This window comes from Microchirus variegatus, assembly GCF_963457635.1.
Source record: "Microchirus variegatus genome assembly, chromosome: 5".
Classification (NCBI taxonomy): Eukaryota; Metazoa; Chordata; class Actinopteri; order Pleuronectiformes; family Soleidae; genus Microchirus; species Microchirus variegatus.
In genome coordinates, this window is record NC_139806.1 from 7278012 (window position 1) to 7291718 (window position 13707).

A 13707-nucleotide genomic window follows, 5' to 3' on the forward strand; every position below is an offset into this window, starting at 1 on the left:
AACATGCGTTAACGTTCTTTAACGTTGACGCCGTTAACGTACAGAGCACTAGTTATTTATATTTATATTATATTCATTTATAACATAATGGTGATGAACACTGGTTGGAAGGAAGGGCCCCCGGGGAATTTTTACTTAGGGCCCCTACAGACTCTAGAATCGCCCCTGGTGGCATAAGGTAAAGAGAGAAAAAAAATGTTTAGAAATGTACAGCAATATCCCAGATATTTTATTCATTGAACAAAATACACATGCACACACACACACCTGACAGTCAACCCACTGCCCACACACACACTTTACTGTACACATTGTCACTCGAGTGATAATCTGACATGTGATGTGAATCCTTTGCTCGACTCGATTTAATTCACAGCTAAGGTCGACTCTCTCTCTCTCTCTCTCTCTCTCTCTCTCTCTCTCCCTCCGGTCATTACCACATTGTGATGGTTACAGTCAGAAAATCACCAGTGTAAATCATGAATCGAACGACTGCAGCCGTTCACAGTTGTGTCTGCTGTATTTTTCCTCTCCCTCCCTCCCTCGTTTTTTTGCAGCTTCATCATCACCTGCTTTATGTGTTTCCCTGATTCCCCCGAGTCTTTGCCTTTAATCTCGCTGCCTCCGCTCGCCTTTATCTTCATCTCATTCCTCGGATAGAGCGCCTTCCTCGGCTCTCTATCCGTCTCCCCCCGCCTTTAATGCTCTTTTTGTCTTTTTACGAGCGAGGTCCCGGGAAAAAACACGGCGGCGTTTGATAAGTGTGTCGTTCCCCGTGTCCCGTTTCTCTGCGCTTGTCCTCTGTCTGTCATCACCTTTCTGTCCATTCTTCTCCCACGTATTGTCTCGGAATCTTTCACGTCTCTTTTGTTTGTATTGTGAAAATGAAAGGACTTTCAGAATCCCCCCCTCCTCCCTCCCTCCATCCTTTCCTGTGGGCAACAAAGACAACAAGCTCAAAGCGAGCAACCCACACGACCATTGTCAGTCAGAGTCAATTTTCCACATCCTCTTCTTTCCTGGCAGTAGCTTTCACCAGTGACAACAACTTGAGCAACATACTGATCTGTTCCATGCTGATATCACTTCTGGAAAGGGCCAATTACAGCTGAGCTAACTCCAGAGCTGAAATATGTTATAATTAATATGAAATAAGAGGCTCGTGTATGTCTTTATAACGAGCCAAATGCAAAAAAACGGAGAGCGTATCAGACCAATACAATCAGGAATGTGCTGAACGACAGCAGAAAACAGACCGTGATAACAAAGACATAAACGTCGCGTAAACGCCAAGTTAATTACGAGTCGAGAAGGAGGAGAGGCTTTGTTTGGAAGGAAAACAGGAGATTTGCGTTTGTGATTTGCGTTTTGTGATTTGTGTTTTGTGATTCGCGTTTGTTTTTTGATTTGTGTTTGTGTTTTGCGTTTGTGTTTTGTGATTTGCGTTTGTGATTCGCGTTTGTGTTTTGTGATTTGTGTTTGTGATTTGCTTTTGTGTTTTGTGTTTTGTGATTTGTGATTTGTGTTTTGTGATTTGCGTTTGTTTTTTGATTTGTGTTTGTGTTTTGCGTTTGTGTTTTGTGATTTGCGTTTGTGATTCGCGTTTGTGTTTTGTGATTTGTGTTTGTGATTTGCTTTTGTGTTTTGTGATTTGTGTTTGTGATTTGCTTTTGTGTTTTGTGATTTGTGATTTGTGTTTTGTGATTTGCGTTTGTGTTTTGCACCTCAGGGCCACCGTAGAAGCCGTAGAAACGCCGTCATTGTGTTCCGTGTCTAAAGCTAACTATGTTGAAAGACGGGAAAAAATACAATTAAATTGTACAATTCCAACGTCTCCTCTCCTCTCCACTCTTCTCCGGCACTGACACGGTGTGTGGAGATAATAAGTCCGGCCATGTGAGACTCATAAGTTGTTACCGTGTGCACAAACAAATGATATTAATTTAGTCTAATCCAACAATGTGTTGCTGGTGCATGAAATAATATGACGTGTAAGAGGTTGTTGTTATGCGCCCTGATTTGATTTCATACAGCTTAATGACAGAGTAGGCGTGCAGTAAATTCATATACCTGCAGTTTGAACACCCACACACATCTCCTGTGTTCCTTCATTCACTGGCACACAAAAAAACAGTTTCTCTACATCACATCGTTTTAATTTATATAAAGAGAAAACCCCTTTTCGTTTTTCAATAGCCATTCTGGATCATGTGCACATGTATGTTTACCATGTTTAAATGTGTAAGGCAAACGCCTGGAAGACACATTTATTCACCTGCAGGCAGCGGTGGTGGCAGTTTATTGTTCATCCTCCTCCCCGGGGTGCTTTCACCTCTGTGGTTGCTATGCTGCGATGTGCCTGAGTGGATGATGTAATCGCTACTAATACTTTTGTCAACCACCACCACCACCACCCCCCCTCACCCACTAAAAACCCTCCTCGTTCCCAGCCCCAAATGCCAGCTTCATTGCCTCCTTTTTCCCCTTTGCCATCTGAATCCATGATGTCATGTCAGGACCGTGCGCGGAGGATCAATGAGTGCCCCCTAGTGGGACGTCATGCTCGATTATGTCTTTGTGTCTGAGAGGCGAGGGGGTTCAGGCAGAGGAGTTCCACAGCCTCTGTGTGTGATGCTGGAAATCATGTGGCCTCAACACATCAGACTGTACACGTGCGTGTGTGCGTGCGTGTGTGTGCGTGTGTGTGCACTCCTGTATCTATTACCTTTGCGTTTTTCTAAAAGAATCCCCATCACGATGATCTGGCTAATGCAAAAATGGTTGAAGAAAGTGTGTTTGACCAAAAAAACTATTAAAGGGCTACTTCACCCCCCCAAGAAGTACAGTTTTTGTGCTAATACCCAGAGATAAATGTCTTATTTGATCCCCAGACATAGCTCATAATCCGAGATACATGTCTCATTCCCACAAACACAAACAAGAGGAAGTTAGGATTGAAAAAAAAATTACGATAAAAGACGGCATCAAAGTCAGAAGAAAATAAGAGCCATACACTGTTTGTCTGGATCAGTCGTGTGTCTGTGGATTACAGGTTGTCCAAAACAAAACAGGAGCAGATACCGTATAGTCCATTGGTTCTCAAAGTGCGGCCTGGGGGCCAATGGCGGCCCGTAGAAACATTTCTGGCGGCCCGCAATAAATTACAGTTGATAGTTTTAATCCAGGAGCTACTAAGCTTGTTAAATGTTTATTGGACATTACTTGATACAGACCAATAAGTGTTAACAAAAATACTGGGTATTTACCTGGTTTCTATATGGTGAATTTTAGTGTATTAGTGGGTTATAAACTGGTAATAAGCAGGTAGCTACAGCCCCCAATTACTAGCTATTTACCCAGTAAATATATGGTAACAGAAATGTGTTACTTGGTATTAACTTGTAATTAGAAGGTAAGAACAATGGCCAAAATACTGGGTAATTACCCAGTAAATTATAAAGCGTTATTATATGAACGCTTAAATTACATTATATAAACGCTTATATTACTTAACGCTAAACTGTAGAACTGCAATCTGGTCATTAAAATGATTACAAATGGGATTTCTGTTTTTTTTCCTTTGGCGGCCCTCAGTCCAATGTTGGGTTCCTAAATTGGCCCTCAGGTATCAAAACATTGAGAACTCCTGGTATAGTCTATATAAAACAAGTCGTTCTTTGTGCCTCATATCCTTACGTTATGTACATACAATTTCATTTCATTTCATTCTATTTTTATTCTATATACATATATTGTGCTAATAGACCCTAATTTCCCAGTTTAGGATTAATACAGTACATCTATTTTATTCTATTCTCTTCTAAATTACAGCCAGAACAAAACACAGAGAACATATCACTCCAACTTTAGCCTCTTTACACGCTCTAAATTTAAGGGTTCATTTTTACAGTGTTATTATTTGTTTTTAAATGGCTTTATGGCACGGCGTCCTCACACCTGATGGAGCTCTTAAACCTTACAATCCCATCCAGAGCTGTTTTTGTATATCGCCTGTACAGCGCGACGGTCAAATCGACTTTATACTGAGCCATATCGACGATAGAAAGGGCGTCAGAGCGGCGTTTGTCCATCTTTTTACGAGGAGCGCAGTTGTTAAGCGCGGCAAACCGTTAATAAGTTAAAGATAATATAACGTCTTTTACTACGTTCAAGAGATATGTGTTTCATAACTGAATCACAGCTTTGTTTTATGCATGTTATTAAAAATACAAAGATTAAACTAACACTAAATTAAGTGGTTGAGTTCATCTTTTTTTGTTCTTCTGTTCCCTGCATTAAAAAATATCACTCTTTCGCCCGGAACCGTTAGAGAAACACTTCACAGCACACTGCACCTTTTGTGCTATCTCTCCATTGTCAAGGTTTTATTTCCTGACATTTTGAGATATATGTCTCTGAGCTCGCTTCCGCAACCTCAATAAAATGAAGGTGAGTGGAAGTGAAGTGCTGAAAAACAACATCCAATGTCCCTGTCACTCTGGATAATCCACACAATAATATACTTGGGACAGTTCTCACCGGGACAAGTGCACAGTGGATTTTTAATTTAGATAAACGGTCGCCCTTAAATGAATACGTTTACCGTCCATACTCCATCATCGTCTTTACTTCTTTACCACTTCCTGCCCAGGCTGACAGGAGTGGGGGTGGGGGGGGGCGGAGCTAACATTCCGACATTCATCATAACAAAAGATATCACAGTGTGTGAAAAAATAGCAACTCTAATAATGTCTTCCTTCCCCGTGGATACAGAAAACATAGCAGATAGAAGTAAAACAAAAAAAAAAAGTTGTATGCAAGAACTCCAAATTAAGTTTGTGTCTGTGTGTGTACCCCAGTGTACAAAGCTATCGTTGTGGGGACATTTTATCTGGGCCCCTCAACTTTAAATGTTTTTTGCCAGGGTTAAAACTTGGCACATAGTTGTGATGGTTAAGTTTAGGTTGTAGGGCTAGGAAATGCATTTCCTCCCGCAAAAGATCCACATCCATCAGAAACACACACGCACCTCATGATTCCTCAACAGTTTTGAGACCAGAGCCATTATCACTGAACAATGAAACTCAAAAACTTCCCAACATGACCAAATACAGCTCACGGATGCCCTGTTTTTGTATATTACTGCAGTGTTATTGTGCAGTGTATTGTTATTTTTAGGTGAAATGGATGTTTTAACTTAATTACCTCCCTCAAATGCTTACATTGGCACTGATTGAATGATGATTGTGGGGTTAAAAGAATGTATGTTGGATTATATGAATGTCAACGTGAACGCACGACACGTTTCCATGACGACTGACCGGAAGAAGACGTGCATGACGTCATGTTCACGTGCCTCCTGATATAAATATAAAATGAGTCTCTAAAGTTACGCTAAACGTTCAAAAACAGAGGCACACATACGCAGTAATACAGGTACTCTGGTTATTCGTAGCGCTGCTCTTTTCGTTTAATAAACAGACCGCTCCAGTTCGACTGTAGACGTGCTAACCGTCGCTAATGTAGCTAACGCAGCTAACGGAGCTAAATGGTAAACATGCCTGGACTCCGGTGCCGAAGCACGTAAACATGACGTCACGCTCGTCTCTTTTCCGGTGAGTCGTCATGGAAACGTACATGTTAACGTGCCAATCAGCTGTGGCTAGCTAGCAACCGAGGCTGTGAGAAGCTGCTCCTCACTGTTCCTTTGAGAAGCTGCTGTGTGTGTTCACCGTGGAATGATAAGGAAAAATGCAGAATAACTAAATAGTGGCTGTACTTCTTAACAGACAGAGGCTTCTGGTCATGTGGACTTCTCACTATGTCACTGCTGCTATGCTAGCGGACGCGTTAGCATTAGCATTTAAGCTAGCGGACTTTATGCTAACACGTTAGCGTGACGCCAGCACCTCGAACCTCTTATTAACCTTCTATCTTCTTATGGGGTGAGTTTTCATTAACATTGGTAATCTACGTTACGTTAGTGTTCTTTCGAAGTCATATACAGGGATTAACAACACTTTTTCAAGCTAGACACCGTCTTTTAATAATCTGACAAATGCAACAATTCATGTATACATGGCCAGGATATAACATCTAAAGATTATACTACAATAATACTAATACTAGTGAATATACTACAATATTACAACTAAAAGTAGCCTCCTGACTAAAATGGACTATACAATGATGGAACTGTATTTACTGCAACTGCATCGCAGAATGTTATTTCAAAAGGAAAAGAAACAACAAAAACAGATAATGGAAATGTGCCTACACTAGTGTAAGGACAAGAAATGATAACAGAATAAGCCAGTTTCTAATGTGTTGTATATGTATAGTAGCTAAGTGTTGTGTAAAGCTTAGAAATAACACTTTCAGAATGAGCAGGACACTCAAAATGTCCCTCAGCCTACTTGTAGCTGGTTTTTCCATAGCTGAGTAAATTATGTCCTCACTAATGTATAGTTTGTGCACACTTTCCAAAGCTGTCGCTCACTCGCTCCAAAATACAAACACTATCCACCAACTCAAGTCTTCTGTGAAGCCATCAGTATTATGATTTGTGATAATAGCATCCTCTTTCAGTGATCATTTAATTTGGTTCATTTCTGACCCTGAAAGAATAAACCAAATCATGACACGGAACAAAACTAGAAACTTCAGTCGAGTGCATGAGTCACAAAGTATTGACTGACAATCTGTGTCTCCTGCAGCCTGGCCCAGGTATCGCATTCTGCGAGCTCTGGACATCGGCCAGTACAACTTGGAGATCTCCCATTCCGAGCTGTCTGATGACTCTCTGTACGAGTGTCAGGCAACGGAGGCTGCTCTGCGCTCCAGGAGGGCCAAGCTCAATGTACTCAGTAAGTGGACTGCAGATACAGGGCAGTGTGTTCTCCTCGGCCATTAAATGTCCTGTTTTTTGGCCAGTAATTGAACAAACAACCCTTTTCTTTCTCAGAGCTTTTGCTCTCAATAGCACCATTTCTTTTATGCATAATTCCTGTTTTTCCTCACAGAATCTATACATTGAACTTTTCTTTTTCTGCAACTGCTGTATATTTTGTCAACGCTATGTATTTATGCGTCGCTTAGAAATAAGGGAGGAAAGTAAATGAAAAGTCAGCTGGTGTTTTAATATGATTCTTAAAAAAGCATATTAAAGGTGCAGTCTGTAACATTTAGGGAGGTCTCTTGGCAGAAAGTGAATATACCATCCGTACATGTCTTTATAATCCTTTATATTTATAATCCTTTATAAAAGTATACAGTATATGTGTATATGTGTGTGTATAGGCTTGTTTGTGTGCATGATTGCACTTCTTCATTAGGGCATGTATGTGCACGTGTTTCACCTCCAGTTCCCCCTGAGGACCCAGTGGTGGACGGATCCCCAGAGCTGCTGCTCATGGCCGGAACTCCGTTCAACCTGACCTGCGTGACCCGTGGGGCAAAGCCTGCAGCGCACATCCAGTGGACCAAGGATGGAGTCCCTTTAGACGGAACCCACCAGTCCACGGTGAGTCACACACACGCACACACACGCACACACACACACACACACACACACACACACACACACACACACACACAGACGAGCAGATGATAGCAAACACGTGCACACAGGGGGGAGCAGTCATGCAACATAAAACACACATAAAACACATAAAGTTTATTACACCAAAATGAGATCTGCTTAATCTCATTTATTTAGCTACATGGTGGCCTCAGAAGGCCAGCACCACTTCTACTCTGCTCCTCAGTAACATCCACTTGCAGTCTGTTTATTTCTTGGTTTATGTGCTTTTCTGCTGTGGGAGTTTGCAAAGTGGCAAACGGAGTCACCGCAGGCCGTGTACAGTCATGTATATTAACTTATCAAATGACTTCCTCCATATGGGAAACTGATTTTTCTACCTTTGAACCAGAGTTTGATCATTTTTGATCCATTGAAAACAGTATTTTTGTTTGATGGTGGCAACACTACAGGACAATGAAAACATCAGTGATGTATTGTTGAAATAAGACTTATGTGACATCAGATAAAGAGACTGACACAATACAGATGCACATACACAATTTCAGATGTTCATCTTATTATATCATTCATTTTGCATAACAACATCGAGAACGTGCATCATTATTACTCATGGGATTCGCATAGCTGGATCATTTGCGTGTACTCTAGCTAACGCTAACGCTGCTAGAGCAGTAAGGAAGTTCAGAAACTTCTTTGCCGCCCTTGTGATCGAGCTGCATATGAAGGATAGGGACGGCGAACTAGATATAAGGAACCGCCAACATCTGACCAACAGCTTGAATCAAAGACACATAAGCTGGACTGGTGTGTATGTGCATGAGGCTCGGAGAGCATGAGGATCTGCTGTTCAGGAGACGGGATCCTTATCCCATGATTCCAGGCTTTTTCAGAGCGCTTGCAGAGCCCGAGAATACAATAAAACCCAGCGTTTTCACCAGTGGCTGAACCGTTTGTTTCAAAACTTTAGGGCTTCATAAAGGAGGTAATGGCGCAGATACACACCAACAAAACAACGTTAATTGGAACTTCCGGTCTATGGGAGCTTTAAATAATTGTGACACTTATCACAGTGATGTACTTTGCACTCTTATCTCTAACATTCACGCTCCATGCGCTCTTGTGTACTCTCCTACTCACATGAAATTCTGCCTGTGTACACACACACACACACACACACCCTCCTTTGCTTTCATATGCAGAAGCAAACACTGACTCATGCACTCAAACACAGATGTTTTTACATCTCATGCCCCACACACACGCATGCTTCTACATATTACATGCTGCACTTGTGTTACCACACGTTAATACTGACCACGCATTAACACGACCCGCGGAGGGCTGAACACACTCTCGTCGTGACGCACGTTTTTTTTTTGTTGCTGTATTTCACAAACACCTCACCTCCTCCGTCCAAGAAACCAAGATATATATATATATTTTTTTTTTAATATTATGCAAAAGATTTAAAGCTTAATAGCTGATCTAAGTCAAAGAACATATTCATACTGTGAGAATTGATATCTGTGAAAAATGCCCATTGGAAAGCTGAGATTGTGTCTTAATGATTTGCTTCTTCTGTCCAACCAAACCACTTACATCCACTCTAGAATATGAGGAGATCAATCCTAGTGTCACAATAAAACTACAATTTTATTGTATTCATTACTAGTATATCCACTAATAATGATATCCTCTTCCTCTCCTCTCCTCACAGGAGGTTCTGTCAGACCGTAAAAGGGTGACGACCCGGAGTTACCTGCCTATCACGCCAGTCGACACCGACAGCGGAAGCAACTTCACCTGCGTGGCGACCAACCCCGCAGTGCCCATGGGCAAACGAACCTCCATCTACCTTAATGTCCACCGTATGTTTGTCCTTTTTTTTTTCCTTTGATAAAATCTAAACATGCAAAAATAATGTCCATACATAACTGCTCTTGTTTGACTAACCTGCCGCAAAAATTACACATATGTACAGTTTACATAGATTTACAGCCCCCCCCCGGTTTTACCCCAGCCCTGGACTCGTTCCAGGTCTGATTTAGCTGCTCGAGTTGTTTTTACAACAATTCTGAGGCCAATAATTTTCATGTAAAGCAGCTCAGCAAGTTGATTTCCTTCACCATCGTGAAAATAACGAACTCTGTGTTTAAAGGATTTCAAATGTGTCCCTGAAGAAATAAGGAATGATTGCTCGCAGAGAAGTCGCAGTTTGAATATTCAATCAAGAAGATTGATGTGTTTTTCCGACCCGGTGTTGTTAGTAATTAGTGGGAGAATAACTGCAGTAACAGTAGATGTGGAGTCAGGGCTGTGTTAGTACAGGACGCTGTGGTGAGGCTTTTCCCTTTTTTTTGAACAACACCTCTTATTGTGTAATTTATAGTTTGTGTGACTTATTTATGTGGGAAATCAATCTTTGTGCTGCTTGGCAATGGTCAAATACACCAGTCATCCACGCCATCATTCACTTTATTTTTAGTCGTCCTCTGAATATTGTTGCTTTCTGCTGTAGATCCGCCGACGGTGACCCTGTCCATCGAGCCTCGCTCCGTTCTGGAGGGTGAGAGAGTCACCTTCACCTGCCAGGCCACAGCCAATCCTCCCATCATGGGCTACAGGTAAATAACATGTGCACTACTGCATCGCACGTGACCACTATATTGTCCAACTGCAATAGTGCTAATTCTTGCTGCTGCGCAAATATTGACTATAGGAGACATATTATGCAAAATCAACTTTTTTATCATTTTAATGCTTATATTTGGGACATTGGAGGCCCTATGAGTAGGCAAAGTGTGAAAAAAGATGACTCACTCATGTTTTTGTGGTCCGCCTCAGTCGAAGTACAGGAGATAAAACATGCGAACTTCCGCACGCTACGCTGCTATGTCACTATGTCTTGGCTCCACCGTGCAGCACAGAGTTCTACACAAACTTCCAGCCTTAGAGGATTTACGTGTCCAGTGGATACATATATGACGGCAATGTGCCGGCTAGAGTCGGCAAATGATGGCTTTTCTAAGATGTGACCTAAGTTTCTAAAGAAAAAAACACTGCGTGACTCAGACGACCTTATTTCCACGGGCAGGTTGTGCTCAGGATGTGTGAGCATGTTGTGTAAGTGTAGAAAAGACACACACACAGAAAAAAACTCAACACAAACCAAATGAGCCAGTGAGGAGAGTTGGTTTTAAGCTGAGGTTTCCCAGTGTGGGATCACTGCCAGGTGCTTAGGCACTCAGCCCAATGAGTGTATATTAAAATACCATCTAATGTCATGTGTGCAATATGGTTATATGACTTTGAAGGAGATATCTGGCAGTGTGCAGTACGGATAGCGGAAATGAATGAACGTTCTTGTTTTCACACGAAGGCCCTTACAAATGTTAAGTTTACAAACTCAGGCTGATTTTATGAAACAAAACACAATTTAATTGTGGAAATTATTATTTGGATCACAGCTAAAATGTCCTTTTTTTTTTAACAAAACCTCGTGACCATCATGTGGAGGATAAAGCAGATGAAGATGGATGGATGATGGATGATGGATGACAAAAAAAACAAAACATTTTTAATGATGATATCTCCCGCTGACATTTGGTGACGTGCTCTTTCCTCCCGTCAGATGGGCTAAAGGTGGCGTGCTGCTGGAGGGAGCCAGGGAGAGTGTGTTTGTCACCACGGCGGATCACTCCTTCTTCACTGAGCCGGTGTCGTGTCAGGTGTTCAATGCCGTGGGAAGCACCAACGTCAGCATCCTGGTGGACGTGCACTGTGAGTAGACAGCTGTGTGGGCCTCTCGTGTGCTCATGTGTCGTGCAGAATACTTTTGCAATTCAGTTAATTTCACATTTCAATCTTTCAAGCAAGGGCTTATTACAATAAAGCCTATACTTCAGGTCGGCCCGTGGGCCAAAAAGCTTTAATATCCGGCCCGGTAGATTTATTTTTTTTATTTTTTTTTAAATGCTGTTTTAAGACACTAGAGATAGTAATAATAGCAAAGTAATAGTATATAATTTTGCCCAGTATTCAATTATTTAGCAACAAGTTGTCCCTAAGAAAGAAAGATAGTTTTTCTTCATGATGAGTGATTTAATTCTCCCTTAATTGAAGTGCTTCTCTACTCTTAAATTTGGGTCAAAAATGTTTATGTTTAATAACTAGAGAATGCCATACACAATTATAATTGTATTCCTCTAACTTGAATTTTGCACATTTAATTTAAAAAAAACACGTTGTCCCTAAAAAACACGAGAGTGCAGAGGAGGGTAATCGTATCTGGAAGAGCAGAAGTCTGTGAAGTGTTTTATTCTTGGCTGCACAGTGCAGCACAGAGTTCTACACAAACTTCCAGCCTCAGAGGATTTACGTCTCCAGTGGATACATTTTATATATGACTGCAATGTGCCGGCTAGAGTCTGCAAATGATGGCTTTTCTGAGCTGTGACCTAATTTTCTAAAAAAAAAACACTGCATGACTCAGACACCTAATTGAAGTGCTTCTCTACTCTACTAAAAAAATTTGGGTGAACAATGTATGTTTAATAACTAGAGAATGCCATAAAAAATATAATTGTATTCCTCTAACTTGAATTTTGCACATTTCATTTTAAAATCTGACTTTTGTAAAAGTTGATTTTCCATCTCTTACTCTTTTACAGTCGGCCCAATTCTGATAGTGGAACCCAGGCCGGTCACAGTGGACGTTGACTCCGATGTCACTCTTAACTGCAAGTGGTCTGGAAACCCTCCCCTCACCCTCACCTGGACTAAAAAGGGCTCCAGCATGGTGAGAACAAAACAAACCTCCACCCCATTGAAATAAGTAACACAAGAACATCCAATCATTCATATTCTTACCGTTCAAATTGACTCTGAGACGACTACCTGTCACCTTCTGCCACTTTTTAGGCCCACAATCCCTGCCCATATTAATGTGTAATAGCCAGACTTCATAAATGTTTGCTGAGTTGTAAAGCAGACGGTTAGTAGGGAGACTCTGTCTTCATATCTTAAATCTTTAATTCATGTCTAACAAGTTAAGAAAAGCTCCAGGAAAAAAAACACTAATGGAGCCTGCTGAGTAAATCAACATCTTTTATGAATTAAATATGGATAGTTTTCCCTGTCTCCTATTAACGTCTCCTCCTGCCTGACTATGCTCTCCTCCTCACCGATCTTCTCAGCTGCTTTTTTATTCATCCGCTTCTCTGTCTGCCTATATGTGTGCGTGTGTGCGCATGTGTGTGTGTGTGTGTGTGTGCAGGTGCTCAGCAACAACAACCAGCTGTATCTGAAGTCAGTGAGCCAGGCTGATGCAGGTCAATACGTCTGCAAGGCCATCGTGCCGCGGATCGGAGTGGGAGAGACCGAGGTCATGCTCACCGTCAACGGTCAGTCAATGTTCAAACCAACAAGTGTTTTCATTATCAAATGTTAATTATTATTATTATTACTATTTTTTTAAATGAATGACATCCCGTACTGATTTCCTTCAATGTCTTTTGCATCTGGTTAAAACGAAAATTTCACTTATATATGAATAGAGTTTTTCCAGTTTTTTTATTTTGTATAACTTGAACATTTTATACATGAAGTCTGTGAGAACATTGTTTGGAGATGGTTTCTATGAAATAACTAAGGCAACTAACCAAAGTCACACGAGTGGTTTTTGTTTTGTTAGTGGCACTTATTTTTTCAAGGAAAAGCATTATATTTATTTTCTGTTTGCGTAGACTTTTTCACATAAAACTGGCTACATTATTACTCAAAGCGGAACTTTGCAAGTCTGGTTGCGTCTTCTCCTTTTTCTCCATAGAGCTCCCCCTACAGTTTTGGAGTGCATGCTTCTTTTACACTCCATCAAATTTACTTTTTAATAATTTTAATACTCATATTTGGCACTCTCATTTTCCAAATGCTAACTGCTGTTAGCATTTGATATGAGCCTCAGTGGCGCTGACATAGTTCCCTGTGTCTCATTTGGATTTAAAGAGACAGGCACTCAAAAGCGAGCGTTCTGAACAGGGCTGTTTTGGCAGAGTGATTGAACTGCTGTTGTGCTTCATCCTTAAGGTATTTTGACCAAAGCATGTCACAGACATGTTCATTAGGACACCAGGGAACTAGGCTAACTTGTAGAAATAGGGTATAAT

General features: G+C 41.2%; 1 protein-coding gene across 2 annotated transcripts in view; it reads left to right on the forward strand.

Moving 5' to 3' along the window:
* kirrel1b (kirre like nephrin family adhesion molecule 1b) overlaps positions 1–13707 on the forward strand; it is a gene marked incomplete at both ends in the record, with an annotated part of 99950 nt that overhangs the window by 67128 nt on the left and 19115 nt on the right. For both annotated transcript variants that reach the window (XM_083890015.1, XM_083890016.1), the window contains 7 exons: positions 6717–6866; positions 7365–7522; positions 9261–9411; positions 10062–10167; positions 11175–11323; positions 12214–12341; positions 12819–12945. In XM_083890015.1, coding sequence (XP_083746141.1) covers positions 6717–6866; positions 7365–7522; positions 9261–9411; positions 10062–10167; positions 11175–11323; positions 12214–12341; positions 12819–12945 — 969 coding nt within the window. The remainder of the gene's footprint in view (positions 1–6716; positions 6867–7364; positions 7523–9260; positions 9412–10061; positions 10168–11174; positions 11324–12213; positions 12342–12818; positions 12946–13707) is intronic.